The sequence below is a fragment of the Spizellomyces punctatus genome (assembly GCF_000182565.1).
Source record: "Spizellomyces punctatus DAOM BR117 chromosome Unknown supercont1.5, whole genome shotgun sequence".
Taxonomy (NCBI): domain Eukaryota; kingdom Fungi; phylum Chytridiomycota; class Chytridiomycetes; order Spizellomycetales; family Spizellomycetaceae; genus Spizellomyces; species Spizellomyces punctatus.
In genome coordinates, this window is record NW_015971541.1 from 1,142,446 (window position 1) to 1,168,128 (window position 25,683).

Below are 25,683 nucleotides of genomic sequence, written 5' to 3' on the forward strand. Positions count from 1 at the left end.
GTATGCTTTTTCAGCAAACCGAACAGCGGGTCCTGGCTTCGGTTGAGCTGGGGTTTGTGATACAGTACCTCCCTCACATACCTGGGGAACATTGACTAAAGAATGCATTAAGGTCATGTTGAATACATTCAAATTGAGAGTTGGCAATTAATGATTACACATGGGTTTCGCGAACGGAGAGCCAGGGCCTGGCAACCCACCCCAATGGCAAGGTGCACCACATACAACTATTTCTAAAAGTAACCATTTGCCTAGATAAATCATGATATCGTTTGCACCGTGTACACCACAGCACCCCTGCCCGTAGAAAGCGCCTTCTAACAAGCTACATAGCCCTGGTAGTATTTCTAAATAGAAGAGTCACGCAGTGATGATGCTTGTGCTATTGTTGAAGTCTGCTGGACTTCGTCAAATCAGGACTTTCTCAAGCATCCATCACCACATTAACCATTTTAGATGTCTTTATAGGTCTCCTTCTCGATCTTCGTCCTGTTTCAAAACAGTTAAAGCACACACCACCACTGCTCCAACAACAGATTCACATACCTATTCTGCAGATCGAATGCAATCTGCACCTGTTTCTTCACATGGCGCATGTAAGTTCGCCACTCCTTTTCCTTCCTCTTTCTCCGCCGTTTATCTGTATTCCGCTCAAATCTCTCCTGAGATCTCACCAGCTCATTCAAGCGTGATTCTTGTATGATGTCACGAAGCTTGAAATACGCTTGTGTAGGATTTGCAGCGGTGACCCGCACAGATCGACCCTGTCCAGTACTATGGTTGAGGGTGTCAAAGGTATGTCGACGGTATGATCGGTTTTGTTCCGCTTGATTACTCAAGGTAAGAGTAGCCAATCGATGCAAAGGTGCGTTGAAAGTACTGTTAAGGAGAGGGAACCGTGGAAAGAGGCGGACTGCCTGCATTTTGTCAAAGGCCATTCAATTTGGAGGTGAACGCATTGCACCATGTTTCCTCACCTTCAGCTTCGGACTGTTGCCATGGTATGTTTGTGTAACCTAACATGTGCTTACTCATCAAGGTCAACGCTATAGACTTGGCCTATTTGCATGGTCATCTTTAGTCCCAAAGGCAGTCCTTTTTGGCGTTCAAGGTGGGCCTATAATAGGGTTATTTCCTGTTTTCAATCTAGTCTACAAGTTCACATACCAATGTCCACTTGCGCGACAACCCACGTGTTCAGTGCGGATTGAAGATTTCATTATAGGAGGGAGGTTTTTGTCGACCTATTCTGTGGCCCGCAGAAATCGGCACGATGTTTGGGGGCGGGAAAGCCCGATCACCTAGAAAAGCTGGACGGCCACTGTCCATAGTGCGAGCTGGACCGGCGTACTCAGGCGACGCGCAGGACAATGGCGATCCTTCGGAGCCAAACACGCTTCCGAAACTTGTCATAGACGTGCACAATGAGATAAACGTTGGATGGGATTTTATGACGTCGTCTGACGTGAGTTTTCCTTTGCAAGACCAGATGAAGCTCATTGGCAGTCAACTCTTTTGGGCTACCCTAACTGGACCCGTTCACAGTTTAATCCCGTACCACATGCCCTATCTCTTCTCGATGAAAGTTCATTGGGACGAGATTATAATGCATTTTGTGAAGCCTATGACAAGTTGGAACGGGCCATGGATCTTATAGTTAACGGTAGGAAGATCTCTTCATGCCCTGCGATTGCATAGGAATTCTAACGCCACGGTTTTCCGCGCAGAGTATCATCAGGCATTTAACACAGCAATTCAAACCTTCAGCAGTGTGGTGGAGAATATTACAGGTGCTGGTTCTCTTAACGCGCGATCCATTTGTAAAAATGTTGCTCATCGATGACGGCGCCATAGATTCTCAGCGCCGTGTTCGTGATACGCGAAAAAATCTTCAGAACAGCAAGGAGTGGCTTCAATGTAAACGATTTGACTTGTTGCACCTATGGTTGAAGAGTATTCAATATAAAGAGATCAATCGTATCTTGGACACAATGTGCGTTGTTGCTCAGATCGCTAGCACTCGCGGTTGTCTTGGTAGCTGACAATCGGCTTTGGTAGCGAGGAATTGCAAAATATGCCAGACAGATTGGACGCTCTTGTTCAGGGAAAGTACTATCTCACCGCTGTGCGACTTCTGGTATCGGCGACACGAACGGTTGAAGAGGGAGAATGCTCGGAAATTGGCGCTCTGGAGGCTGTTAAGCAGCGATTACAAGAGATGCGCGGGGTCAGTAATGCTGTCAAGTTTGTGCCATACAGATCTCGCGATTGTTAACTTTTGTGTCTTATGTCTGGAAATAGACAATACATGAGACATTGATTGAAGAGCTCCATAATCATCTTTACTTGAAGAGTGCCTTCAGCTTATATCGGTTAGATTCAGGTATCAACGCAGCGCATTCTCCGTTTGCTATATTGTCAACTGATACGTGTACATGGACGTCGTCTGCGTTGTTTGCTACTAAGTGGATCATTATACCTTGCGCAAGCAAACCACGTATGTGCCTTTTACGACACAATTGTCTGCTGCATCCATTAATACATCATGACACAGTGTCAAATTTATACATGGACGCCATTCAACAAAGGGAAATGAGGGTGGGATATTACACGACAGAGGTAGACGGCATGTTCCGACTAAGCCAGGTATTAGCATCTGCTCGCCAATGAATAGATTGATGTACCAATAACTTTCAGCCATCAGGTCACGACCCCTTACAAGAAAAATTGGCCAAATTAAGGGAAGATGCAGATAGTGGTCAAGAGGTAGGAGCCAAACGGTTTTGTGCGGCAGTGTCTATCACTAAGTCGACCGATAGATTACCGAAGATTTGGAAACCAATCCGGAAACCGACTCTTATCATTATATGTTATGCTTGATTGAAAGTCTAGCCCTCTTAGGTCGCCTGCGTCCAGCCATGGAGGTACGTGACTGACATTGGTCTGCCCGTGGATCAAAGATTAAAGAGAGATACATAGGTTATCCGCGAGAGACTACCCGTAGAACTCTACTACGTAGTGGAACGAACAGTGCAGGAAGTTGACCATCGGTACTTAATAGCAACTTAACATGATGTTTTGCGAATTCATTAAAAGACCTTATATGCTCATCATAGCTATGGAAAGCTTGGGTCGTCGGTCGAAGAAACGTTGCGAGGCGGGATAGATAGCCAAGGTCCAAACCTGCTTGGCACCGATGCTCGAAAAGCCGAGATTCGTGTTTTGCTCGAATTTTTATGGGAGCTTTTTCGGAAATTCGAGGCTATCATACATGGGCATACATTCCTTCAGGCCATAGTTCAGGAACTGACTAAGGTTGGCGTCTCATGGCTTCTTGGAAGCGGCAACTCACTTCTAACGATTTATGCTCGCTAGCGTCAATCAGGCATTAAGCTCGATGGGTGTACGTGAACTATCTGTCTGATTTTCGTATCTCACAGTTGCTGATGACTCTCGCCAGTATATACCATTAGAGATGTGTGGTTCACTGCACAGAACGAACTTAAAGCTCTGCTTTATGAATATGTCCGAAATCCGGAAAGGAAAACTTCGGAGCCTGGAGTTGTCGTGTCACTGAACGACATCCTGAAAGACAGACGACGAGCAAAGCTACGAACTGATTCGCGAGTGAGTGTGCAACGCTGCTAGTTTAAAGCCGTCATTGATGAGATTCTCACACTTGGACGCAGCCGCTGTTTCGCATTATCGGTGCCGACAACAAGGATATGAAGACCGCGTATAAAGGCATCAACCCAGAGGCTGAGGAGACGGCTGAAAATGTTGTAGCGAATGTACGCCAGCTGGTAGACGGGCAAGATCCCGAAGACAGCGAGGATGGAGCAGCAGTAGGAGTGGTAGACACGTACGCATCAAACACAGTTGTCGCTGGGCATCGACTTCTGATTACACCGGATCCCTATAATATTCTGGTCGTATTCGGACCGACTACCGGTTTCGTGCAGCGTATGGAAAGCATGCTCAACGTAAGGTACGCCAAAAGAGCGCGACGCTAATTTAATTATGGATGCGAATCTTGACGTAAGCCATCTGCAGGTTCGGGAATCTAAGGATTTTCCTGGATGAGTTTGTTATCAACATGTTTTTGCCGCAAATGGAAAATCGTGTGTCAAGCTACTTTCACAACTATGTCAATGGTGAGAATAGCAATTGGTATTCGATGAGCCCATACACTCTTGGCTAAACATATCCATAAAGGAATGGATGCGTTTCACACAGATTTCCACGTTGAGCTATCTTCATTCCCTCTGACCAAGGTAACTTTGCCCCACTTGTATGCCTTCGCCATCAGCTAATCCGCATTCAATGCTAGAGTGCCACCGCGTTGGTCGTTCTGATTGAAGGAATATGTAGAACACTTCCTTCCATTCCCATTCATCAGGATGAAGCGATCAGAATGATAGAAATGGTGCTACGAAGCTACACAGACAAGTGCTCCTCCCGCTTCAATGGTAAACTGAATTTCTTGGTCAGTCGCGCCTACGCAGTATGATTTATCCATGTGCAGCCTTGATATCCAGCAACCAGCCAGGGGCAGATGGAGGTTATAGCAGCATTGTCAGCGCTTCGTGGGTCAGAGAGCCGGAGGTGGTAGAAATCCTATCGCAGCACACCCTTTTCCGAAGCGATGGCATGGTATAGCGTCCTGGCAGACTAACTTTGCGACATTGTAAGATAACAGCTTCCTTTTAGGAAATCGAGTCACCGGTTGACCAAACGTTGTCACAAAAGGTGGGTCCTATTACATGAACGGAAAATTTTCTCACTGCGAAGCCAACAACTTGTCCATTCCAGGAAACGTTTCTGGAGATGAAGCTGAAGAAGGAAAGATCTTTCCATCGGAGCGAACTGATTATGGAACTGCGTACTTTGCAGGCGATCGCGAGCCTGCATCACAGTATTGTGAGTATCCTGCGGCGCCGCATATGCTGACCTTTATTGACCGGATTGCTTTATTGTCGTAGGAATGGTTCATAAGTCAAGTATCAAGACTGTTCGTTACAGATACGGCAAAAATGCGGGTTGCTCCATTTTTGAGCCAAGTGAAGACGAGGAAAGGTTCCAGTGAAAGCTTGGTGCGTATATCACCTCAATTATTGAAAATAGATGATGACTGACTATTTGAACAGGACTCATATTTCAAACTCTCATCAGAGAGTTTACCTGACCTACGCGTTGAACATGAAGAGAATCTTCAACTATGGCTGACCCCTGAGATGGCACAGTAAGTTGCACTCATCCTTGGTTGACTCATAACAAAGGTTCTCAACGTGTGTCAGGAAATTCCAGGCCGTTGTGTCGGACCTCCAGCGTCTATCGGATCTTTGTCTTTTTGTGTTACGGGTGGAGCTACGCTGTCATTCCATGTATTACCTGGACCTTGCAATGCGAGAGGTTAGAAGTCACTCTTGGGATGGTGTTCCTCGATTTTGTAAGGACTCACCTTTAGTTACATAGGGTTCCTATTACCTCGAAGACGACACTCTTGAACCAGATCCTTACATTGGCCTTCTAAATTTGGATCTGTCCACAATTGAAGAAGCGATCAGTGCAGTATTACACCCTCGTAGGACAAGGTACAGTCATTTGTATTTTGTTCGTCCCGCGGGATGTACTCAATCGCGGATGATTGCAGGTTCATCTTTGATGGCTTGGCTTATCTCATAGCACATACTCTGTGCTCCAATCTGCGATATATAAGAAGGGTTAACCGCCATGGAGTGTCGAAGCTCGTGCGCAATGTCCAATCCCTCCAACAGAATCTGACGAATGTGACATCGGTAAATTTCAGAAGCCTTGACCGAGCTAAACAATACTTTGAGCTTTTAAACCTCAATGGAGAGGTAACTATCATCTTCCAACGGCATGTTGTTTGTATATGGCCGAGCGGTACTTGATACCTTTACGTTCACAGAGCCTGCTTGATTATGTCGCGCAAAATCAAGGACAATTCACCTTTGATGAGTACAAAGTGGTGCTGGACATCATCTTTTACGACGCACTGGCAGGAGACAACACGGTTCAACGTAAAACTTACAACGACTGTTTACAAAAGTTGAAGGAATGGTTCGTTAAACATCGGTAGTTCATGGAGTTGCTACCCTAGGGTGCGGGGGAGATGCTATACTATTGTATTTAAATAGATGTTCAATATCTACAGTGTCCCAGCCATCGTGGTACTAAAATCAGGTCTCGTATGTTCGCCATGCCCGTGATATATGCTAGGTACCTCTCGAATCCGAGCCCGAACCCACCGTGAGGTACTGACCCGAATCGCCTCAGATCTAAATACCATCCGTATTCCTCTACATCTAGACCAGCATGTCTCATGCTCTGTTCCAAAATATCCGGGTTATCTTCCCTTAGGCTTCCACCTACCAATTCGCCGATCTTCGGAACTAGCAGGTCCACACAAGCGACTGTCTCCTGCGTGTCTGCAGATCTTTCACCAATAGCCGACACCCGCATGTAAAATGGCTTGACACACTTTGGGTAGTCTGTAACAAAGACAGGCCCTTTGATGTGCTCTTCCGCCAAATAGCGCTCGTGTTCGCTCTGCAGAGCCAACCCCCACTGGACAGGATATTCCCATGCGCGATTCACCTTTGAAAGAATCTCAACCGCCTCACCGTATGTTATCCGCGCAAACGGTTGACTTGACGTCAAGCCTGCAAGTCGGCTTGGTAGCTCCTTATCCACCCACTTTGAACAGAAGGCTATATCTTCCTCGCTGTGCTCCAATACGAAAGCAGTGGTCTCTCTTATGCATGCTTCAATAAAATCAAGCAGTTCCCCAATTTGCGTGATGAAAGCCATTTCTGCCTCCAACATCCAAAACTCTGCTAGATGGCGACTTGAAAGGGAAGGTTCTGCGCGGAAAGTGGGGCCAAGGGTATACACTCGGGACATTGCTGAAGCCAACATCTCTGCATGCAGTTGTCCTGACACCGTTAAATATACAGCATGGTTAAAAAATTCGGATGGTCCAGGAGCCACCTGTTCTCTACTGGGCATGGGCAATGACTTTTCAAATGGGCTAGAGTCGTGAGCTTGTCGTTCTTTGATATACGCTTTCAGAGACTCGTTGCTCACTACGCGAAACACCTCGCCCGCCCCTTCACAATCATTGGACGTCAGAATTGGGGTATGAGCTTGCACGAATCGGTGAGACTTGTGTTCGACCACATTAGCAGTGGACCCCTTCGAAGCGCCACGGCACTGGATGAACCTACTTGAAAGAAGTGCTGTAGACCCAATATTGCAGTGTTTCGTATCCTCCATATCGCTCCAAAAGTTTTACTCCGCGACCGAAAATGCCCATGCTCTCGCAAGTAGTCAAAAGATACTCTCGCTTTGTGGAGAGGATACACCTGCATTGACAATTTAGTTTGGATCCGCAATGAATGAGGATATGACATACCTCCGGATTTGCTAAACCGTAAACTCTACAATCTGACACTTTCAACTCTTTGCTCTGCTCTTTTCCTGGACTCAACACGAGCTGACCTGTCAAGCAAACACTAGCACCTGTATGCAAGCTAACTAACTGCCGTTTAGTGAATTATCCACCTGTTAACTCTCCAATTATCCACGTACTCTTTAGCCATTTCCGGCTTTAATACAGCTTGAAGTCCCCTCCCTGTCGATCCGTCATTGATCTCCACGAAGGCCAGGTTCTTTTGCAAACGGACTGAACGCACCCATCCATTAGCGCTTGCGGTCGAGTTCACTGGCTTTTTTAAGATATCCACAATAGTATCATTTGGAAACTTGTATTTCGATGTTGATATCTTTCTGAATTGGCGACAAAAGGCCGACTGATCAAGGCATCGTCGTCCTAACATTTCTGTTGAACTCCAATGGGTAAGGATAGATCAAAAGGACACCAATATGTGTCACGTGCCCGTGAATTGTTTTTGTCCAAAGGCTCTTCCCGTTCAAAACTTTTGTTATCCGTTTGCAAAACATGGCAAAGCAGAAGAAGACAACAAAGGTCGGCCCGCAACCAGCAGCATCTGCGAGTCCTCAACTTGGTCTCGCATCACCGAGCAATAAGTCCCAACCAGAACCGTCCCCTGCACCTTTAACTGAGTTTGCTCAATTTCGCGTTCTTCCTATCACTGTCCGACCCCTCTCCGTCTCCGACGAACATCTTTCCTCCTTTAGCTACCATGCCAAGACGACCACTACGAGCCGCTCGGTGATGCATTATCTATTTATCCGCGCCCATGAATCCAAGAAACCAGAAGCAAATCTGCCAAATGGTCGAACGCTTTTTGTCGTGAACATACCTGTTGATGCAACTGAAAGACACTTTAGACGTCTGTTCAGACGATGCGGTAATATTGAGCGAGTAGTATTGAAAGACCGGCATTCTGGGATGCAAGAGCGAGTACTGGAAACGGGAGCTCAAGCTCATATTGTGTTTGTAGAGGAAGCCGCCGTAACTAAGGCTATGGCGATGAAATCTAGAAAAAGAGTATGGTCGGATGAATTAGAGGAGGGAAATGACGCAGAAGGGGATGCGCAGGAAGGGGAGTCATGCACAGCAACGTCGCTGCCACGACCTGTCGGCTTGGCAAAATGGCTAAAACAGCATTTCGCTAGTCGACCACGATTAGAAGATTTGCAGAGAGCAGTTGACACGTCACTGGTAGCATTCGAAGATGCGGAACGGGAAGCACGCATAGCTGCGGAAGGCCGACGCAACGTGCCAGATGAGGACGGCTTTGTAACCGTGATTCGCGGTCGCGGACGTCGTAATGTTAATTTGGACGGACAGGGTGCCTCTGTTACTGCAGCTCGACCGGAAGAAATCAAGAAGCTGAAGCCTAAAAAGAAAGAGCTGGTGGACTTTTATAGATTTCAGATGCGAGAGACAAAGCGAAACCGTGAGTCATCTACCCTTTTTGCATTTCATGAGACGTCCCGTTCTCATAGATCACTTTTTCAGAACTTGCTGAACTTCGTCGAAAATTTGAAGAGGATAAGCTGCGTATTGCATCTTTGAAGGCAAACAGGCGGTTTAAACCATACTAGGGTCGTATTAGAGCAGTGGATCGAGTGATCGTTACAGTTGCAACACCTCTATCATTCTCCTTCCCGTCGCCATCTTAACGCGATTGTTTCGTGATTCTTGGACGCTGAATGTGATCGTGATTGTGAGCATTGTATTATATAATTCTGCTTATGAAGGCAATATCATCAATGTGTCTGCATAGGGGGGCAGATTCTATGCTTGCTGTGCGCAGATATGCAGACCAGGAGATGATTCAAGTCTTGAGAGTTTAATATAACCACATTTGGTTATATTGCGTATGATTTCGTAGACTGTAAATACTGGAGTTTTTAGCACATTAAAGAGATCAAACATGGTACCTCCCAAGAAACGTCAGTATCGCAAGCGGTCAGTGGACCAGGACCCTTCAAACCCGCCCCAAGAAGATCCTGACCCCACAGAATTGGAAGAGAAGGCAGAGGATGTGAGGTGAGCATAACGTTTCCTCTGATCCTTTCTGAAATGTATTCACAGAATGGTATACAGCGCGGTTGTACAAGAAGCTCTGGAATTGAGGCGATTTCGCCGTCGTGCCGCTGGTTTGGATACAGCTGATCTGAGCCGTGGGGACAAGAGGAAGAAGAAGGAGAAACCTGTGAATGATGACCCATGGAAACTAAAAACGGGGGGCGGAATCATTAATATCGATGATGTTCGCGGTCGAAATTTTGGTGAGGACGGGCGAGGCGGGGGTGGCGGCGGAAGTTTCGCAACTGCCAGCAATGTCATGGATACGGACCGACATATGTATGGGCCAGGGACTTGTGTCATTCACAGATGAAATCTCTTTCACTCATTCATAAACCTATAGGAGAGAATACATTGAACAAGAACTCCGCAAGCGGCGAGGTGCGTCATCATCAGAGGCAGGTGGTGCCGAGCGAACTGGTGAGAATGGAGCACCAAAAGATATACAGGATGAGCTGTTCGAGGTGCCGGAACATTTGAAGGTGAGTCGGCCCCGGTGCTCTCATAACGGAATTGGGTAGTAATGGCGTCTACATTACTTCCCTCTGTGATACAGACTGTCGAGAAACCCGTTAGCGAGGGGAACGTGACACTGTCGACTTCAATGCTCACCGCAATTCCAGAGATCGATCTAGGAATAAAGTAAGCCATGCATGTAGAGAATCTCAAGCGTACGGATATTCCTGAATTTGAAACACTTGCAGCACAAAACTGAAAAACATCGAGGCGACTGAGAGAGCCAAACGACAACTCATTGAACGTACCGCAGACATTGCATCAGAGAGATCGAAATCTGATTCTCCAATACCCGGGAATGAATTTGCTGGGGCCAATATGGTTGCATCTGACCGATGTGAGTCTGTACACATTGAGCGCATCACACCTATACTTTTTTTAAGCCAGTTTGTTGTGTCTGTTAAGGGCAACGCTTTCCGTATCGACGAGATGATCGTGATCAGGAGGCAAAAACTGCGGCACAAGGAAATATGGAGAGATCAGGAGGAACACGCAAAGGCGATGCAGAGAAGAAGTTGGACCGAAGGACAATGGCAACAGGTACCTATCGCATCTCCGCTTGTTGAATAATGTACTCCGTTACCAATGCATGTGCTCTCTGCAGATGAAGTGGTCATGGAACGATTTAAGAAGCGTATGCGAAGAGGGTGATTTTGTGATAGCGAAGAATAATGTATCATAGATATTCACTATTTATACTGAGTGAGATGTAAATAGAGTACTGTTTGAGGGAAAGAGTTGGTGTTCAACCATTGAAAACGCAGGGTATGTATGAATAACGGAAGTTTAAACTAGTACATCCAAAAACTCAAAATGGCTTCACATCACGTCACGTGATCATAACTGAACGCCGTGACATCCATGGTGGATTCAAAGCGGGATCCAAGCGTAGGCTGGTCTACTTGTCTACGACGATTAGACACAGTTATGGACGAAGCGCTTCTCGCGATTATAAATGCAGGCCAAGCACAGGAAAAGCCGCTAAGTCGCCGGACCAGCGAATCTCAGCGGAGGAGTCGGTATGCCCTGGATTCATTGGAGCAACTTTCTGCCTGTCGTACTCACGTTTCCATAGGCGGGGCGGCCGGAGGGATAGCGATAGCGAAGAGGGCCAGTCCGGCTCTGAAGACGATGATCTGTTGTCGGAGGATGAAGAGTGGGCAGAAGTGAAGACTTGGGACCCCGAGACGTTGATGGGGGACGATGCGGACAGACAAAGGTTGGGATATGGAGACAGTCGCCTTTACTGGAATTCTCAATAGTGACGAAACCCAATATCTGTCAACCATGTGCAGACTCACGCAAATGTCTGAGCTCGACCGTGAGGCGATTCTGGCTGAACGAAAGAGCAAAGTATGTGGTCGCTTGGTTCACATTAGAGGTCAATCGTTCATTTGGCGTTCCAATATCCGTCCAGTTCGAAAGAATGAGGGAGCGGTTAGAAGTCAAACGAATGTTGAAGCGGCGAATGAGTGGGCAAACGAAAAGTAAGCGACAACAAGATGATGATGGGCCCCGTAAGTTCGCGCACGATTACGGTCTAGTAGGTCTTCCATAGACGCTAAAAGTGAATTGTGCCTAGGCCCGTCTAAAAGACAAACAACAGAGAAGGCCAAATGGGGCGATTCCATGGCAAGTTTGCGAAGAGAACGGGAAAAAAAGAGAGCTGGCGTGAAGGTATGAGGCTGCTGCACAGGGCTGTCGTCTCCTCACCCTGACCTCTATTCGGAATGTACAGGACGAAGGGGAGGGGCGCAAGGAGCGGAGACGGGAACGTTCTCTAAGCTTTAGTGGAAGCGACGCAGAAGAGGGTGAAGTGAAGGGTTCACTTGACGAGGACGAGCGAGCGACACAGGTATGTGATACACCATGGAGAGCCTTTCCAATGTCCCAATGTCCAGGTATCTGAATGTAGAAACTCTAGGAGGTGGACAAGCGAGTCCGCACTCTTCCCACCTTTAATGAGGTCGTCTCAATACAAGTGACGCGGTCGGAATTGGTGGACTGGGCATTTGCGCCTTTTTTTGAGAAAACTGTTCAAGGTGTGTGTCGTGCGTGGTCAATTATCCCGGTTCGCAGCTAATGGTTCGCCGACTACAGGTTGCTTCGTTCGGTATGGATTGGGCCAAGACCCGAAAGATTCTACTCGAAATGTCTATCGAGTCTGTCTGATTGATGGTACGCGCATGAGTTCCAACAACTCGGCCGTTTCTCTATTAACAGTCAACCACTTTGTATAGAAATCCGTCAAGCATCTAAGACATATCCTGTTGATGGAAAGCCAGTACAGAAAGTTGCGCTCATGAGCCATGCCAAGGCGCGCAGAGAGAACTCATTTCATAAAGTCTCAAACGGTCGGATTACAGAGGTAATATTGTAATACCCGTGATATCTTTTCTTGCTGACCTGGTTTCATCCTGCGTAACGATGTATAGGCTGAGTATCAACGTTGGGCGGACACAATGAAATACGAGAACGCCGCAGACATTCCTATTGGACACATCCAACGCAAACGAGACGATTTACAACGTGCCCGGGAATATGTTTTGAGCAGTGTAAGATCACAAAATGCCGTGCGAGGTCACAGCCCTATCATGGGATTCACGTTACTTTACAGGAGGAAGTGGCCCGAATAGTGGAGCAAAAGAAGGCTCTTAACAAGATGCCGGTTAATATTGCTTCTGAGATCACGGAATTGAGGAGGCGGGTAGAGTATGCAAAGTCGACTGCGAATTCGGATGAGGAAGCAAAGCTGCAAAAGCGTCTTGAACATTTGCTGTCAATGCTGACATCGAAAGCAAATAAGCCGGAAACGCCCAGTCGCGTCCGAAACGGCGTGGATGAAAAGCCTTCCAGGTCAACACCGGAAGTTAAGATTCCTTTGGTTCGCGTTAACAGTTCGGCTCGCTTGAAAGAATGTAGCGTATCGATGATCACAAATGAGTGGGATGCACAGTTTGCGTTCGATCCAATTTTGGATGAAATAGATATTGATGAATTTTGACCGACGTGGTTTATGATCTGGAGCAGGCTAATTGCCAGTGCATAGATAAATCAAAAACTGAGCTATTACAGATTCAGATATTCAAAATAAACATGATGTACACAAAAATGGATTAAACTTGGTAAGTTCCGTGCACCGACAATCTTAGGGTCCGCTCCCACTTCTCAAATTACAATATCCTATCGATCTCATCATCGTGAGGGGCGGTGCCAGTTTCTAGCATGGGCTCGCTGTCAAAATGCTGTACGGGTTCTTGAGGGGGGATATCAAGGTCATACATGGTTATGGGTCTGGAATATCCGATTGCGGGTCCTCCTTTGAAGATTCATTGTTGCTGTCTTGCTGATCTGGGCTATTTCCTTCATGTAACTTGAGCAAGGCATTCACATTCTTTTCATCACCTCGACCAGTATCTGCGTCGCTGTTTCCATCTCTCCAGTAGGGATCACTCTCAACGTCATCACGACTATTCAACTTGTATTCGTCTAAGAAGTGGTCGGAACTGTCCAGCACCCCCGACTGGTGATCACCCTCAGGATGTCGCACCATTAATTCTTCCACATCGTTGCTAACAGGAGCATCAACTTGTAAAACGAATTCCACCCTATTTTGATCATCACCCGACGCGACCTCATCCGAAAGACCAGACTGTGGCGGTTCCTGATCATGAGGTGATCCTTCGTTGTTGGAAGCATCCATTTCCTCTGCAGCAGCTATGGCCCTTGCAATTGCCGCATCATCCGGGGTTGTAGCCACATCAGTTTCTTGCAACGGCTCAATTGCCTCAGAGAATGATGCGGATTCTACTTGCGGTCGCCTCACTGACTTCATTGCTCTTCTCAAGGTCACACGCGCCTTCAGTAATGAACCCGCCTTCATCAAGCGCGTCGTTGCATCCAAACCCCCAGAAGAGGTCGACAGAAGCAGCTGTCCTTCAGCGTCAGTCTCCTCCATCATCGCTGACGGATCGTCGCTTTCGTACCGATCGTCGATACTGCCGAACGACCTGCCCCGACGGACAGTCAGTCGCGAGGAAAAGGGGTCCTGTCCCTCAACCGGTTTGAGACGAGACATGCCGTCTTCTGCGGGACCTACAATAGCAAGGAATGTACCCCGAGGTCCGTACTCTTGTGCAAACACCTGTGAAGCTGATGCTGTGGGACTTTGTACCTCCTCCTCAATTTCGATCGACCGTAGTAGCGTTTCACGCAAGTCGCTATATGAAGGATCCCGTGATCTGACTGGGGACGATGATGCGGAGTCATCTCTAGATATGCTCTCCAAAACTGGAGCGGGGTTAGAAGCCGATCGCGCCCTATTAGCTTTCAAGAGCGCCACGTGCTGCGTATAGGCCTCCTTCTGTTTTGCTTTACGATCTGCTGCCTCATTTTCCCGGCGCGCTCGCGCAAGTGCATTTGAAAATGATGCAAACAATCCAAAAAATTCCTCCGGGGCGTCTCCTCTTTCATTCGGGTCATCGCCAAAGAATGAAATAAGCTCATTGACATTCTTTTCCGCCACGGCGGCTTGGTACTCCAGCCCAGCGACACGCACTTCCGCGCGGGCACTGAAGGCCTGCATCACTGGCACAAATCGATCGTTCTCGCTGGCAGGACCGAGCTTAGCAAGCTCTGCAAGCTCTGCCTTGACACCTTCGACTCCCTTACGAAGCGCCTTGATGGATGCCAAAAGTGCAGGGATGCACACTCGCGCCGCCAATTCGACTCTGGGCATTTCCCTCATGAAATCAAGGAGTTCTGGTTCCTTTTCGTCCAGCTTCTTAGCAAGATAATGCAAAAGCGTGGAAACCGTCCTGTGGTTGTTTTTGCTCGCCCGTGTATCTTTGAGCTAAGAAAAAGGGGGAGGGTTACCAGACTGTAAAAGATAGCCACAATTGACGAACGATGTAATTACATTCAGGAGTGCTTCCAGCTTAAACCCATGCGCATCACCACGGAAGGACGTCCCATTCAAATAGTTGCCCACAACCAGCACCGTTTCGAGTAGCTTTCGCAAACGTTTGGAGTTCTTAAGTTGCTCGCATGCAAGTAGGACAGTTTCCATGTCCTTCGATCAAAAAAATAACTCGGTGTCACACAAGAGAACTCGCTGGACAGTTTCCTGCTTAAGCCAAAGCTTACCGGAACGACTTCTTCAACCTCCTCTGCGAACCGCTTGCGGAAGCGCATGCTTTCCAGTCTGTACGCTAATCTAGGTATATCCATGACTTCACGAATATACTTCTCTGCGTTGCCGAGATCTTCTATATCTCCTTCATAGCCACGAACAATATCGCACTAGATGAGGAAACTGTGTAAGGAATATCGTTGGACGTCTCCGCCAGAAAGAAACTACCTCTTCATCGGTGGGCGCCCACATTCGAAGTGCATGTAACCGCTCAACAGACAAAATACTATCGTCTATTTCGATAATAGCATTCCTGATTTCCGGATATTGGAGACGTAAACCTCCCAGCATGATAGCTGTTCAGTCATATGATCGTGAGAAGCCAAGTTTGCAAGCAATAGTTGAATTGGCATAACACCTACCAATGTTCTGCGCTCTTCGGCTATCTATCAGGGTGATGACTTTCTTTACAGCCGCTTCCTTTTTCGGCTGTGGTTTGGGACGTGGTGGGGCTTCTGTATATGCCAATTCATATCTTGTTCTATTAGCGTAGAGACTATTGCAAACACACCTTCTTTGGCAAATAGTTCCACGAGCTCCTTCTCGTCAAAGAAAACCTCCTTAATAACCGGCCCTCGGTACGCTTCTTCTACAAGGGTCTCCCAGATTGTGGACTTCGCAAGACGACTTGGAATCTTCACCCATTGCAGAGGCTGGATGCGCGTAATTCATTAGCATGACAACTAGAAAATGTAACATGTAACAACTCACCTTCATGGGCTGTTTCGCTTTGACAATCTTCAATCCGACAGGGGGTAGCGGCATTCCTCCCGGTGGTGGAGGTGGTGGAGGTGGTCCTCCTCCAGCAGCAGGAGGTGGAGGCGGCGGCGGTGGTGGTCCGCCAGTGGCAGGTGGTGGAGGTGGAGGCGGCGGAGGCGGCGGCGGAGGAGCGGAAGGTGGTGGTTCAACCTTGTCTTCTTTGCGTGCATCAGCCATTGCCTTTGCTTGTATCTCGTTTATTAATACTTCAACACGAGCTTGCTGTTCAGGTTTGAGCGCGGCCAGCTTGCCGGAAAGACTGTCGGGTTTAATAGTCCGTAGCTCGCTCACAATATCTTCCAAGCGTCGGATTTCCTCCCACAATCGGCCAACCCCTGCGCCTGCGCCCAATCGTACGGACGCCGGACGGTCTTCACCGTCGGTTTCTATAAACCCTGTGCCACTATCGGAAGTTGTGAGGACAGGTGGTACCGGGAGCGGACGAGGACGGCGTTGTCTTCCTGTCGTATCATGAGGAGGTATTCCGTCCCGAGGAGGAAGGGGCGGACAGTTCTCCTGTGGCCGTCGGCTCAATGTCGCTCTGAGGTGGTCCAACTCTTTCCGCTGTGCTTCGAAGGCTGTGAGACTTTCCGCATACTATCCATTGAAATGGTCGATCAGCGGCCATACCGAGCAAGGCATACGTCCCCTCAACGCAGTGCATACCTTCTGTTTCATTGTCTCCAGCTCTCTAACTACCGTCAATAAGTTACTGCCACCCGGTGGGGTTGAAGTATGTCCGGTAGACTGAAAGCCGACCACGACTCCGGCAACCTCCTCCACCCCACGGATCAAGTCTGCAGCTAAAGTTTGATACTTGACGGTTCGATTTGACTTTTCAGGTGCTGAGGAATGCTCTATCCATGCCGACATTCTATTTGAAATTCCTCCCGTGGCACGCTCCATGAGCGCAAGTGCCTCAGCTGCCTCTTCCCTGACCTCAAGATCGGCATCCACATCCATTTTTATCTGGTGTGCGCCGGCCTCTGAGCAACGGTTAATTATGCTAGCGCGTTTTCGCAATGCTTCCACCATGGTTGAAACATTTTTAATCGTGGTCAGCACCAGATTTTGCGCCCGCTCAGGGTCAGGTAAAGCCTTCGCAGTTTCCAAAAGCTTGTCTAGTGTTTCTCGAGGGTCACTATTGGATCGTGTGATGGCAAGTGTGAGATGCAGTTCAACCTTCGAGGTCGTCCGATATATCTGACCTTAACGCCGCGTTCTTCTCACGGAAAGCGGCCTCCATCATTTCCAAATCCGCTGCTCGATCTTCTTCATATGCATCCAATTGCACTGCCAGGGGTTCTGGGGGCTCCATGTCCCGCAAAGTCTGGAAAGCCATGTTCACTGTCATTCATTCAGGCGCTGATCCAAAAATGTCAACCTACCTGCATAACTCTTCGCAGACCCCGATCCTCGACCTCGCGCCGTATCTTCCACCTCTCACGTGAGTCTTCAGGAGCAGATACAAGTCCATTCACGAAAATCATTATGGCCGTCCGGTACTCCCATGTAGCTTGAACCTCATCCGAGTCTCGCCAATCGGCTGGGGTGGTGCAGGTTGCTTGCAACGGGCTTACAAACGGATCAAGAAGGGAGTTAATCATGCAATTGAACCTGCCAGGTTCACCCTGAGCAACCGCAAGATCTGACATTGACTGCAGGGCCAGTCTATGAATGAGTGAGGTGTAAGAATGAGAAATCTTAGTCATGCGCCAGTAGAGCTGGGCTTACGTTCTGCCTTTCTCAGAAAGCAGGCACATGGGGCCCAAAACCCCAGCCACTGCAGTCCGTAATGCTATATTCGCGCGTCGGGTCCTCGCATCCCCACCAATGGTTGCTGCTGAAAGATCAGGTGCAGCCAAGCAGTACGCCAGCTGCTTCATTAAGGAAGGGGAATTCAACACCGCGGCATATCCTACTTCGGCATTCATGATTAGTTTGATGCAGCGAACAGTCTCAAGGCCAAGCTCGTCTTCTAAAACAGCATCGGCGTATGATGAATGTCCTCCGGCAGGAATTGGGGGTAGGGGTTTGTCGGCGGTATAGTTCCGGTAGGACCGATGTCCCCCCGATGTGATACTCCGCAAATGCTTTGCTTCATAAACGCGGTCCAATACAATTTCTAGAGCACGTATTCCACGCACACCATGAAGACCTAAGTAGGGGACCTCAGCCTGCAGGAAGTCACGTATGAAATTGGCATTTGACAGGGAGAGTGTAATGCGGAATGCCGTGAGATGCCGATATAGGGCCTTAAGAGGAGTGTTTCTAACGTGTCGTAGGAGTGACAGTGATGCAATGAGAGAAGTTTCTCAGACGCCTGCAAACCACATCCGATTTTACCTATTTGCTAACAGAGCAACAAAGCGTTGGGGAGTTTGCTCCCCAAGAGTGTTCAAGTCGGCAGGAGATGAAGTTTGAAGTGAGTCGGTTCGCTCAGGAAGAGACGGCATATTACCGTTCGCAGAATGGCGGTCTGGCAATGGTGGGGCGACTAATGTGGAAGTTGTAGACAACGTTCTTCCCGGCTGGCTGCCCTCCTTTTGACGTAGATGATGATACAGCTGTATGATCTCTCTTTGTCGCGTACGGTCCATTTTCAACATATTATCTCGGGCAGATCCTCTGATATCTAGTTCATCCTGCATGGTGAAACATGCAGATACTGTGAATTTCACGTAGTGTTTTGCAAAATATCATCTTTGGTTTAGGTGACCCTTACCAACACTCTACGGAACACTTTTTCAAGGTCTTCCGTATCGAGGTTAACGGACTCAACCTCAGGGGCTTGAGCCTGGCTCTGTGTTCTCTCCTGACGTGGTGCGGCAGAGTTTCTGCGGGCAGATTGTTTTTCCAATTCCCTGGCCCGGCGATACTGTTCGATAAGATCGCGCTTTCGCTTAGCGTCCAGAGTTCGGATCATGGTTTCTCGTGCAGAACCATGTATCTTTAATCTGTCCTACTCTCCAAAAATATCGGAGTTTGGTATAATGGGTTGTCATAAACCGCTAATGGATGACTTACTAATACCGCCACAAAGAGCCTTTCAAGCTTCTCATCAGTTTCCCCATTGAGTGACGTAACAGATGACTTGTGCGCCAAAGGCATAGACTCCATTGATGACGCATTGGAATGGTGAGAGCCTATCGAGCCGACAGAAGTCCTTCTCATCCCAGGCGAACCCGGTGGAGGGGAGTGATTCCCTTGTACGTTTGCCCTCTCTGCGTCTGGTCTTCTTTGCTGCTGCCAGTCTAGAATGAGACGCCTTTTCCGACTACTGTCAAAGCTCATCATGTGAGTCCGTGCAGGACCATGAATTCCGCGATCATTCTGTATGGTTGGAGAGTAAGTTATGTCAGATGCACTTACTTTGACAGACTATATGCTCGTGTTACGTACCAGCATGGCCTCAAATGCACGCAATAGGTCCTGACTCTCCCGCTCACGGTCCTTTCCGCTGGCTCCGAAAATTCTGGACCCAATCTCCGCCAGCTTATCTTTTGTTCGCTCCGACATGCTCGTATGGGAGGTTCGGCGGGTCTCTTTGAAGTCATTTGGCCGATACATTAAGTACAGAAGCCCTTCTGGGCAGTCGTCCCGCTGAGCAGGAAAGTTTACGCTGCTGAAATGAAGACGTAAAATGAGGAGACATGAATGCAAGTGGACATGCGGGGATTCATGATATCTTTCAGTGGCGCAGTTTTCAAGTGGCAGTACAACGATGTCATTATAAACAAAATCAACGAGTGGCCTCCAAGAGATCGCGGGTCCATTTCGCACCTTCTTCAAAATGAGTACCCAAGCCGACAAATCCCTCCATACATGTCCCCAAGCTCCCCAGCACATCGTCGGCTTCCGTCAGTAGGCCAAGTCGATGCAGATTAATGTAACCTGTTGCAGCTTGCCAAATGCAGATCCCAAACGTCCAGGGCTCCAGATTTTTAATGGTCGGATTGGTGGGTAAAATAACTTCAGCCAAAATGCGTACTATCTCCCGCGCTTCCTCCCGACATCCTACAACAGCAGCGCTTGCCTTCGCATATTCTAAACTCGTTGATGAGTGTACTGTGTCGATCATCGCCGGCCAGCGAAGGAGCAAACGAGAGGTGTGATATAACAGATGCACAGAGACCCAGAACCAGCTTTGCAAGGGCTTATCGGCGGTAAGATCAGGTATGAAGTACTTGCCAAGATGAGTTGCCCACGATGGCAGACCAGCAAACCAAGCGCGAAGCTCCTGATCTAAGCCCTGAAGCTGTGACTGGCGATCCGCATAACTTCCGACTTCCATTGAATTCGGGTTTGGTAAATATAGCCAAGTTGGGAGTCGAATATTGTCCTGATGGCCACTCGGTATAGGGTCTGGAAGAATACGATCAAAAATGTCATGCAGCTTGAGAAACGCAATATACGGATCAGTCATAATGTCGCGTATCGCATCCGGTTGTGGAGATTCCCCGGATTTGAGTACAGTTTGCCAGAGAAGCTCGGCAGAAGGTAACTGTACTCGAACAATCTCTAATGAAATCCGCCGCGGACGAAATCCCAGATTCGCCATCTGCCTTAATTCCCTGGTGAGCAACACTGACTTAATCACATGTCACCGGGTATTGCTACATACCGGTCTCCATGAAAGCAGGCCCAGAATGTCCTTCGCCTCGTCTCCGTTACGACCCACGTTTGTGACGGGTCGATCTCCGGTTCCAGATGAAGGTCTAATGACAGCGCGATGCTAATTGCACTGTCCAAGTGCTGCACTCCAGTAAGAGCTGTAGTAGAGGAGTCAGGGGCCATGATCAACAATTTCCAGCGACAGGGAGTCACTACTCACTACGGCCCGAGGACAGAGCGTGCGCCTAATTGGGCAATTTTCAACCATCGCGCAAACTTTTAAGTGCAATTGAATGGCCTTATAGCATACCGATAGTAGTAACAAGGCATGGATTACTTCAATGTCAGCAGCAGCTTGGCTTTGATGCAACAATTGCTCAGCACGTTCATAGAATAAGTCGCCAGCCCTGTACTGAGGCCGTCCCGGGAAGAGGTTTGAATACTTTGCTCCAAGGGTATACACTGCATTCATTAGCAACGGCGAGTGACTCCGTAGTTCTCGCATAAATGTACAGTGATGGAGAAAGTTGTGCGGCTGTACGTGGTAGTGGCATGCGATAAAGAGCTTATAAATAAGTGATTATGAGCATACTGTTCCTCATATGAGTATAGGTACGCGTTGCGTACATACCTCTACGAGTTCATCCAAGGCGGTCTGGGCAATGTTAGGCTCGTTGCTATAATCCTCCTCCTCAGCCAGCAGATCAGACAATGCTTGATCAGAGAGTTGCCCATTACCCTCGGCTAAATTGGACATTGCCGAAGAGTCGAGCGACACAGAAGAACTTCCTGAACTCAAGTCCATCAATTCAGGCGTTACCGCAGTATTTTCGGTGGCACTCTGTGCTAATGCTCTCCTTGCAGTCTCCTGTTGATGTGCCAAAAGCAGGGCACCCGGATCAAGGCCATGTTCTCGAGCTAGCGTTTCCAAGTCTCTTAGCCTCGTTTGCAATAGATCTACATAGCGTGCACGAGGGCCCTTTTCCTTTGTTTCCGCTACGTTGTCTGTGGCCGTCTGCTGGTGTCCCGAGCTACGTGCTGACCAGCTGCAGCTCAGAGAGCTTCTTTCACACGTCCCGCAACTCGGCCGTACACCGTCGCATTTGTATTTACGTTTCCGACAAGGATCACAAGCTTGATACACCCGCTTTCGCTTTGGCACCTGATGCTCTTTTGAAGAGGACATCGTGGAAGATTGGCGCGGAGAGTCTCATTCAATACGACTGGCTCCACTGTTACTCTACTTTGGTTGGAACCAAACCCACACATTCGCGACAGATTCAGACTTGCTCAATGCTCAGATCTACAGAAAATGTAAGATGCAGCAAGCGCCTGACCTATTAATGACGACCGAACCAAGCGATCCCGGGCAGTCCTCCCTACTTGTGCGGAACGTACCGTTAGATGAACTACCAGTCGGGAAGGACATCACGGATTTCTTCGTTCGATTCGGTGCAAAAGACGTTCGGGTCTTAAGAGGAGGGAAAATGGTAGGTATGTGGTACGTCGGCAGTGAGTTTCACCAATAGATTGCGTTGGCTAAGTCATGTGTTATGCCGGCAGCGCAACTGTGCATTTGTTCGCTTCCCTTCGTCCGCTGAAGCTTCTGCCGCCTCGAGCAGGTTGCGAAGAATATCGCTCTTTGGTCGGAAGCTCAAAGTGGAATATGCACAAGCATTGGATGGGTACGAAAAAATGCAAGATCCTGGTGTTATGGGCAACCCTTCTTGATTTCCTTCTCCTTAGATCGGCTCAGGAGGAAGCCAAGTGTGCATCATCAAACACTGCTCCAGCACCGGTGACCATCGCACCACAGCTCGGGTGATGTCTCTACGATACATTTCCATAGATAGCACTGACAGAAAAGTCTAAACTTGCCCCTTTTGCAGGATTAACTGGTCTTCTTCCCCCAATCTGGTTTATCGCTACCCATCTCCTACTCCCGACATCCTCAGGAACATCATGCGTTCCATTGCTGCAGTGCCTAAACTTTATACGCAAGTTCTGCATTTGATGAATAAAATGAACTTACCACCGCCGTTTGAACACGTGGCTAAAGAGTCTTCCAAGGTAAGTAACCTGTACTTACGGCCGATCGACCCAATCATGGGTGGTACTTACATCGCATCTCGGGCAGAAACTTGGACATTCGCAGCAATACCTGCGTGTAAGTACGATACAAGGCAAGAAGCGACCTCGTGATGAGCTTCTAGCAAGCGATGAATCTGAACTAGATTCTGAAGAGGACGTCAGACCGATCAAAATCAAAAGATCAGCTATGGAAGGTCCTGCTCTCCAGCAGCATATGAAGCACGCTCCTTCCATGGAACTGGTCACACCTACACCGCCAATACTCCCAGTAGCGCACCGGGTCCCCTTCCAAAGCTCCGTCACAGTTGGAGCAAGTGCTCATCAATGGAACTTCTCCGTTCAGCCTCTCCCACCAGGAATGACGCGTTCCGCACTACCTGTGCCGTTACTGGCCAATTCCGGTCCGAAAATTTACAGTCCCCGTCGACCTGTCCCCCCACCTCTCCTGAATTCGCCCCCCGGCCCACCGCTCACCTTCAATCGACACCCGGTAACAATGTCGTCCGCGATGGTACTTCGTCCCCCTTCCCACCGAAGCCCCCCAGTTACCGAATCCGCCAACAGAGAGAGTGTCCCTGCATCAAAAGGGAACGAAATGCCTACGGTGCACCAAGATGTTATCTCCTTGGTGGAGCTGCAAACGCATCGCCTGTCCATTACGGGTATGAAAATCTTGTAATAGTAAGCTGTGACGACTATTATTTACCTGGCTTATTCTAGATCTTATGAAGATCCCATCTTTTTCCAAGTATACACGTGGTGATCCCTCACCTGTACTTTACGTTAAAAATCTTAACCACAAGAAAGTGTCGGAAGCGGATTTGCGACGAATATTTGGTCGATTTCATACGTCGCAAGATATTGAAAGGTATTGAATGCATATTCAATGATATCAACCGCAATTGAATCATCAATTCCTTGGGCTCATGTGGCAAAACTATCATAACTCAGTCTGGACATCAAGCTTATGAAAGAGGGAAGAATGAAGGGGCAGGCTTTCGTCCGCTATACCAGTACCGACGCTGCGACTGAAGCCTTAGACAGCATACATGGCTTCGTTTTGCACGACAAACCGATGGTCATTGTGAGTAACTACCTCTTGTCAGGAAAAAATGCATTCACAGATTGAGTGACTCAACTGTTTTAGCAATACGGGCGGTCCGGAATAACTGAACACCACAGTCGATGACTTGCCGTCGTTTAGAATGTACATACGAGTCAGCTCGGCTCAAAAGTTAAATTATTTATGTTTTGCGATGTCCATGTAAACAACGTGTCAATACCCGACGACGCATCTCGCCGCCTTGGCCAGATCTCTCCATACACATATCTGGCTGAACCCACTATTCTGCATAATTTGTGTCACGCGACTAGCTTGTTCGGACCCGATCTCCGTTACTAGTCTAGGTATAGGAACTCGACTGTCAGTCTCCGATGCAGGTTTCAAAAGCCACCTTTGCGCGACGAACGCTATTCGTTCATGAAAGGCTGTTCCATTATTATCTGCAATTAGTGCACAATGATCTTCCCACTCTTTCACATCTTCGTCCAACTCCAAAAATTCCTGTTTCGATACATAAGGCGGATTGCTGACGATCATGTCGAACCGGCGACTGACATGGCCACCCAGATGTTGTACAACCCCATCGTCCCACACATCAACCCACTGCACATCCAGCAGGGAAGGAGAAATGTCTAATCTGCGTGCGTTCACGCGAGTAAGACGAAGTGCTGAAGCGGAGATATCGGCAGCCGTAACGTGCACGTCCCCAATACCCGAAAGGTGATGCGCTAATGAGATTGCTATGCATCCAGTTCCTGTACATAGATCCAGAATACGGAATGGTTCCTTTTCATGGGATGATCGGGTGGCAATGTGAGGTTTGAGTGCATCTATCAACTTCATTGTCCATTCCTCAGTCTCCCATCTAAGAATAGACCCAAGAGAGACCGATGAGCTCCATACACAAATTACACAATTTCTCTTAACTAGTATCGCCTTCCTTCTCACCTCGATTCTTACCTTGGTATGAGCGTTGGTCTCCTCACTTTCAGTTCCAAGCCGCAGAAAGGCTGCGTACCCAACAGGTACTGGAGCGGTCTCTTTTTCTCTACTCTCTCGTATATCCACTGGTCAAGTCGGCGCTGTTCCTCCACTGTGCACAGCTCAGATAATGACCTTTCTAGGATGGTGGGGGCGAAAGTAGGAATAGGTGACGGTCGGGAAGGGCGTGGAAAGTAGTAGGCAGATCTTGACCTACGAGAGTGCAATTTTTCTACCATCCACTTCAATTCACGAGCTGCAGCTTGGGAATCGTTGTCGCATGCTGGGAGAAGCCGAGTGACAAGGGAATTGTATAGCGCTCGACCAGGTTGGAGGCCGGACACTGCCATGGTGTTCTTGCAGATCTGCCTATTAGTATCGTGCACGCGACATTTAAAAATGCGATCACAAAAAGATTGCTATCAATCTATGAAATACTGGCCAATGGAAAGCATGGTTTTATCCTCAAAAGAATGAAACAGGCATGGTCTACACGACGTTACCCATTCCCCCTCCGCAACCAGAGACATGAATGCCAGATTATCTGTGCACGGTACTGAAGCCTGTCTCGATGTAGATACCTCTCCCAACAAGGTTTATCTCCAGCCCAGATACCCTCAATGTGATAGATAGGTCGTTTTATTTATTGCCTGTCCACTGCTAGAGATTTCCGCTTGTGTTCGATCATTCCCAAAATGGACAGCGTTGCCGTGCGATATCTGGTTAATTTGCAAGTATTAGGCGGCTATGAGATATATTCATAACCGTGTTTGAGGCACGAGAACATTGGCGAGAATGTTGCTCCACCCAATTCCGCTCAATGAAGCACTCGGCTGTATTGACGGCAAGCAAGCCGTAATGATGTTTCAAGAGCCCTTGATACCTGGTATAATAAAAGCAAGGTTGGTTGCCAAGAGTTGTTAA

The 25,683-nt window shown here is 48.2% G+C and overlaps 10 protein-coding genes across 10 annotated transcripts; 5 read left to right on the plus strand and 5 right to left on the minus strand.

Moving 5' to 3' along the window:
- Nucleotides 1-112: 112 nt before the first annotated feature.
- On the minus strand, nucleotides 113-944 carry SPPG_03509 (uncharacterized protein). Its single transcript, XM_016751772.1, has 2 exons — nucleotides 547-944; nucleotides 113-489 (listed from the first exon to the last, which is right to left on the minus strand). Exons 1-2 carry the CDS (start codon nucleotides 936-938, stop codon nucleotides 453-455), a joined length of 429 nt encoding a protein of 142 aa, XP_016609755.1. The 5' UTR covers nucleotides 939-944; the 3' UTR covers nucleotides 113-452.
- A 125-nt stretch (nucleotides 945-1,069) lies between these two features.
- On the plus strand, nucleotides 1,070-6,200 carry SPPG_03510 (uncharacterized protein). The gene is made up of 28 exons (XM_016751773.1): nucleotides 1,070-1,111; nucleotides 1,202-1,465; nucleotides 1,546-1,663; nucleotides 1,728-1,790; nucleotides 1,855-1,993; nucleotides 2,059-2,227; nucleotides 2,302-2,383; nucleotides 2,467-2,497; nucleotides 2,555-2,646; nucleotides 2,705-2,766; nucleotides 2,820-2,924; nucleotides 2,980-3,050; nucleotides 3,117-3,315; nucleotides 3,376-3,403; nucleotides 3,461-3,627; nucleotides 3,690-3,988; nucleotides 4,054-4,154; nucleotides 4,216-4,274; nucleotides 4,331-4,469; nucleotides 4,526-4,653; nucleotides 4,711-4,749; nucleotides 4,813-4,920; nucleotides 4,983-5,093; nucleotides 5,148-5,242; nucleotides 5,298-5,412; nucleotides 5,476-5,594; nucleotides 5,654-5,861; nucleotides 5,933-6,200. Exons 2-28 carry the CDS (start codon nucleotides 1,274-1,276, stop codon nucleotides 6,101-6,103), a joined length of 3,210 nt encoding a protein of 1,069 aa, XP_016609756.1. The 5' UTR covers nucleotides 1,070-1,111; nucleotides 1,202-1,273; the 3' UTR covers nucleotides 6,104-6,200.
- SPPG_03511 (asparagine-tRNA ligase) lies at nucleotides 6,089-7,864 on the minus strand (the record flags this gene model as incomplete). The annotated part of the gene is made up of 4 exons (XM_016751774.1): nucleotides 6,089-7,188; nucleotides 7,251-7,388; nucleotides 7,439-7,556; nucleotides 7,615-7,864. Coding segments are annotated over 4 exons (1,529 nt in total), but the record flags the coding sequence as incomplete, so codon positions are not given.
- Nucleotides 7,865-7,975: 111 nt separating this feature from the next.
- Nucleotides 7,976-9,370, plus strand: SPPG_03512 (uncharacterized protein). The gene is made up of 2 exons (XM_016751775.1): nucleotides 7,976-8,909; nucleotides 8,972-9,370. The coding sequence occupies exons 1-2, from the start codon at nucleotides 7,985-7,987 to the stop codon at nucleotides 9,055-9,057; spliced, it is 1,011 nt and encodes a 336-aa protein (XP_016609758.1). The 5' UTR covers nucleotides 7,976-7,984; the 3' UTR covers nucleotides 9,058-9,370.
- Nucleotides 9,371-9,384: 14 nt separating this feature from the next.
- On the plus strand, nucleotides 9,385-10,851 carry SPPG_03513 (uncharacterized protein). The gene is made up of 7 exons (XM_016751776.1): nucleotides 9,385-9,505; nucleotides 9,563-9,823; nucleotides 9,888-10,026; nucleotides 10,101-10,186; nucleotides 10,249-10,397; nucleotides 10,466-10,600; nucleotides 10,665-10,851. Exons 1-7 carry the CDS (start codon nucleotides 9,390-9,392, stop codon nucleotides 10,709-10,711), a joined length of 933 nt encoding a protein of 310 aa, XP_016609759.1. The 5' UTR covers nucleotides 9,385-9,389; the 3' UTR covers nucleotides 10,712-10,851.
- A 70-nt stretch (nucleotides 10,852-10,921) lies between these two features.
- On the plus strand, nucleotides 10,922-13,293 carry SPPG_03514 (uncharacterized protein; the record flags this gene model as incomplete). The annotated part of the gene is made up of 11 exons (XM_016751777.1): nucleotides 10,922-11,079; nucleotides 11,136-11,279; nucleotides 11,356-11,413; nucleotides 11,478-11,577; nucleotides 11,643-11,737; nucleotides 11,799-11,915; nucleotides 11,985-12,102; nucleotides 12,161-12,238; nucleotides 12,301-12,428; nucleotides 12,496-12,615; nucleotides 12,678-13,293. The coding sequence occupies 11 exons, from the start codon at nucleotides 10,922-10,924 to the stop codon at nucleotides 13,062-13,064; spliced, it is 1,503 nt and encodes a 500-aa protein (XP_016609760.1). The 3' UTR covers nucleotides 13,065-13,293.
- SPPG_03515 (uncharacterized protein) lies at nucleotides 13,123-19,625 on the minus strand. Its single transcript, XM_016751778.1, has 15 exons — nucleotides 19,413-19,625; nucleotides 19,038-19,343; nucleotides 18,736-18,972; nucleotides 18,357-18,655; nucleotides 17,745-18,281; nucleotides 17,399-17,681; nucleotides 17,219-17,340; nucleotides 16,677-17,151; nucleotides 15,963-16,607; nucleotides 15,763-15,904; nucleotides 15,614-15,706; nucleotides 15,420-15,547; nucleotides 15,206-15,361; nucleotides 14,979-15,131; nucleotides 13,123-14,912 (listed from the first exon to the last, which is right to left on the minus strand). The coding sequence occupies exons 1-15, from the start codon at nucleotides 19,578-19,580 to the stop codon at nucleotides 13,347-13,349; spliced, it is 5,310 nt and encodes a 1,769-aa protein (XP_016609761.1). The 5' UTR covers nucleotides 19,581-19,625; the 3' UTR covers nucleotides 13,123-13,346.
- Nucleotides 19,626-19,683: 58 nt separating this feature from the next.
- SPPG_03516 (uncharacterized protein) lies at nucleotides 19,684-22,134 on the minus strand. The gene is made up of 6 exons (XM_016751779.1): nucleotides 22,023-22,134; nucleotides 21,256-21,927; nucleotides 20,935-21,189; nucleotides 20,845-20,869; nucleotides 20,635-20,782; nucleotides 19,684-20,575 (listed from the first exon to the last, which is right to left on the minus strand). Exons 2-6 carry the CDS (start codon nucleotides 21,808-21,810, stop codon nucleotides 19,753-19,755), a joined length of 1,806 nt encoding a protein of 601 aa, XP_016609762.1. The 5' UTR covers nucleotides 21,811-21,927; nucleotides 22,023-22,134; the 3' UTR covers nucleotides 19,684-19,752.
- On the plus strand, nucleotides 21,885-24,056 carry SPPG_03517 (uncharacterized protein). Its single transcript, XM_016751780.1, has 8 exons — nucleotides 21,885-22,114; nucleotides 22,188-22,309; nucleotides 22,371-22,445; nucleotides 22,514-22,694; nucleotides 22,762-23,377; nucleotides 23,436-23,583; nucleotides 23,667-23,799; nucleotides 23,863-24,056. The coding sequence occupies exons 1-8, from the start codon at nucleotides 21,944-21,946 to the stop codon at nucleotides 23,902-23,904; spliced, it is 1,488 nt and encodes a 495-aa protein (XP_016609763.1). The 5' UTR covers nucleotides 21,885-21,943; the 3' UTR covers nucleotides 23,905-24,056.
- Nucleotides 23,857-25,173, minus strand: SPPG_03518 (HemK family methyltransferase). Its single transcript, XM_016751781.1, has 2 exons — nucleotides 24,739-25,173; nucleotides 23,857-24,643 (listed from the first exon to the last, which is right to left on the minus strand). Exons 1-2 carry the CDS (start codon nucleotides 25,107-25,109, stop codon nucleotides 23,992-23,994), a joined length of 1,023 nt encoding a protein of 340 aa, XP_016609764.1. The 5' UTR covers nucleotides 25,110-25,173; the 3' UTR covers nucleotides 23,857-23,991.
- Nucleotides 25,174-25,683: the final 510 nt, after the last annotated feature.

Excerpts from the sequence above, each read along its gene's own strand:
- SPPG_03515 (XM_016751778.1), bottom strand. The coding sequence starts at position 19,580 with ATGTATCGGCCAAATGACTTCAAAGAGACCCGCCGAACCTCCCATACG. Across the intron at positions 15,362-15,419 it reads GGGCGCCCACCGATGAAGAG|TGCGATATTGTTCGTGGCTA; the intron begins GTAGTTTCTTTC and ends TTCCTCATCTAG. Across the intron at positions 15,132-15,205 it reads AGGTTGAAGAAGTCGTTCCG|GACATGGAAACTGTCCTACT; the intron begins GTAAGCTTTGGC and ends TTTTGATCGAAG.
- SPPG_03510 (XM_016751773.1), top strand. The coding sequence starts at position 1,274 with ATGTTTGGGGGCGGGAAAGCCCGATCACCTAGAAAAGCTGGACGGCCA. Across the intron at positions 2,767-2,819 it reads ATGCAGATAGTGGTCAAGAG|ATTACCGAAGATTTGGAAAC; the intron begins GTAGGAGCCAAA and ends GTCGACCGATAG. Across the intron at positions 4,155-4,215 it reads CTTTCACAACTATGTCAATG|GAATGGATGCGTTTCACACA; the intron begins GTGAGAATAGCA and ends ATATCCATAAAG.
- SPPG_03518 (XM_016751781.1), bottom strand. The coding sequence starts at position 25,109 with ATGGCAGTGTCCGGCCTCCAACCTGGTCGAGCGCTATACAATTCCCTT. Across the intron at positions 24,644-24,738 it reads AGACCAACGCTCATACCAAG|ATGGGAGACTGAGGAATGGA; the intron begins GTAAGAATCGAG and ends GTCTATTCTTAG.
- SPPG_03516 (XM_016751779.1), bottom strand. The coding sequence starts at position 21,810 with ATGTCCTCTTCAAAAGAGCATCAGGTGCCAAAGCGAAAGCGGGTGTAT. Across the intron at positions 21,190-21,255 it reads CCTTGGATGAACTCGTAGAG|CTCTTTATCGCATGCCACTA; the intron begins GTATGTACGCAA and ends CTTATTTATAAG. Across the intron at positions 20,576-20,634 it reads GCCTGCTTTCATGGAGACCG|GCAGATGGCGAATCTGGGAT; the intron begins GTATGTAGCAAT and ends CAGGGAATTAAG.
- SPPG_03517 (XM_016751780.1), top strand. The coding sequence starts at position 21,944 with ATGCAGCAAGCGCCTGACCTATTAATGACGACCGAACCAAGCGATCCC. Across the intron at positions 23,378-23,435 it reads GCATCGCCTGTCCATTACGG|ATCTTATGAAGATCCCATCT; the intron begins GTATGAAAATCT and ends GGCTTATTCTAG. Across the intron at positions 23,800-23,862 it reads ACGACAAACCGATGGTCATT|CAATACGGGCGGTCCGGAAT; the intron begins GTGAGTAACTAC and ends CAACTGTTTTAG.
- SPPG_03513 (XM_016751776.1), top strand. The coding sequence starts at position 9,390 with ATGGTACCTCCCAAGAAACGTCAGTATCGCAAGCGGTCAGTGGACCAG. Across the intron at positions 10,187-10,248 it reads GAGATCGATCTAGGAATAAA|CACAAAACTGAAAAACATCG; the intron begins GTAAGCCATGCA and ends AAACACTTGCAG. Across the intron at positions 10,398-10,465 it reads TATGGTTGCATCTGACCGAT|GGCAACGCTTTCCGTATCGA; the intron begins GTGAGTCTGTAC and ends GTGTCTGTTAAG.
- SPPG_03509 (XM_016751772.1), bottom strand. The coding sequence starts at position 938 with ATGGCCTTTGACAAAATGCAGGCAGTCCGCCTCTTTCCACGGTTCCCT. Across the intron at positions 490-546 it reads GCATTCGATCTGCAGAATAG|GACGAAGATCGAGAAGGAGA; the intron begins GTATGTGAATCT and ends GTTTTGAAACAG.
- SPPG_03512 (XM_016751775.1), top strand. The coding sequence starts at position 7,985 with ATGGCAAAGCAGAAGAAGACAACAAAGGTCGGCCCGCAACCAGCAGCA. Across the intron at positions 8,910-8,971 it reads GCGAGAGACAAAGCGAAACC|AACTTGCTGAACTTCGTCGA; the intron begins GTGAGTCATCTA and ends TCACTTTTTCAG.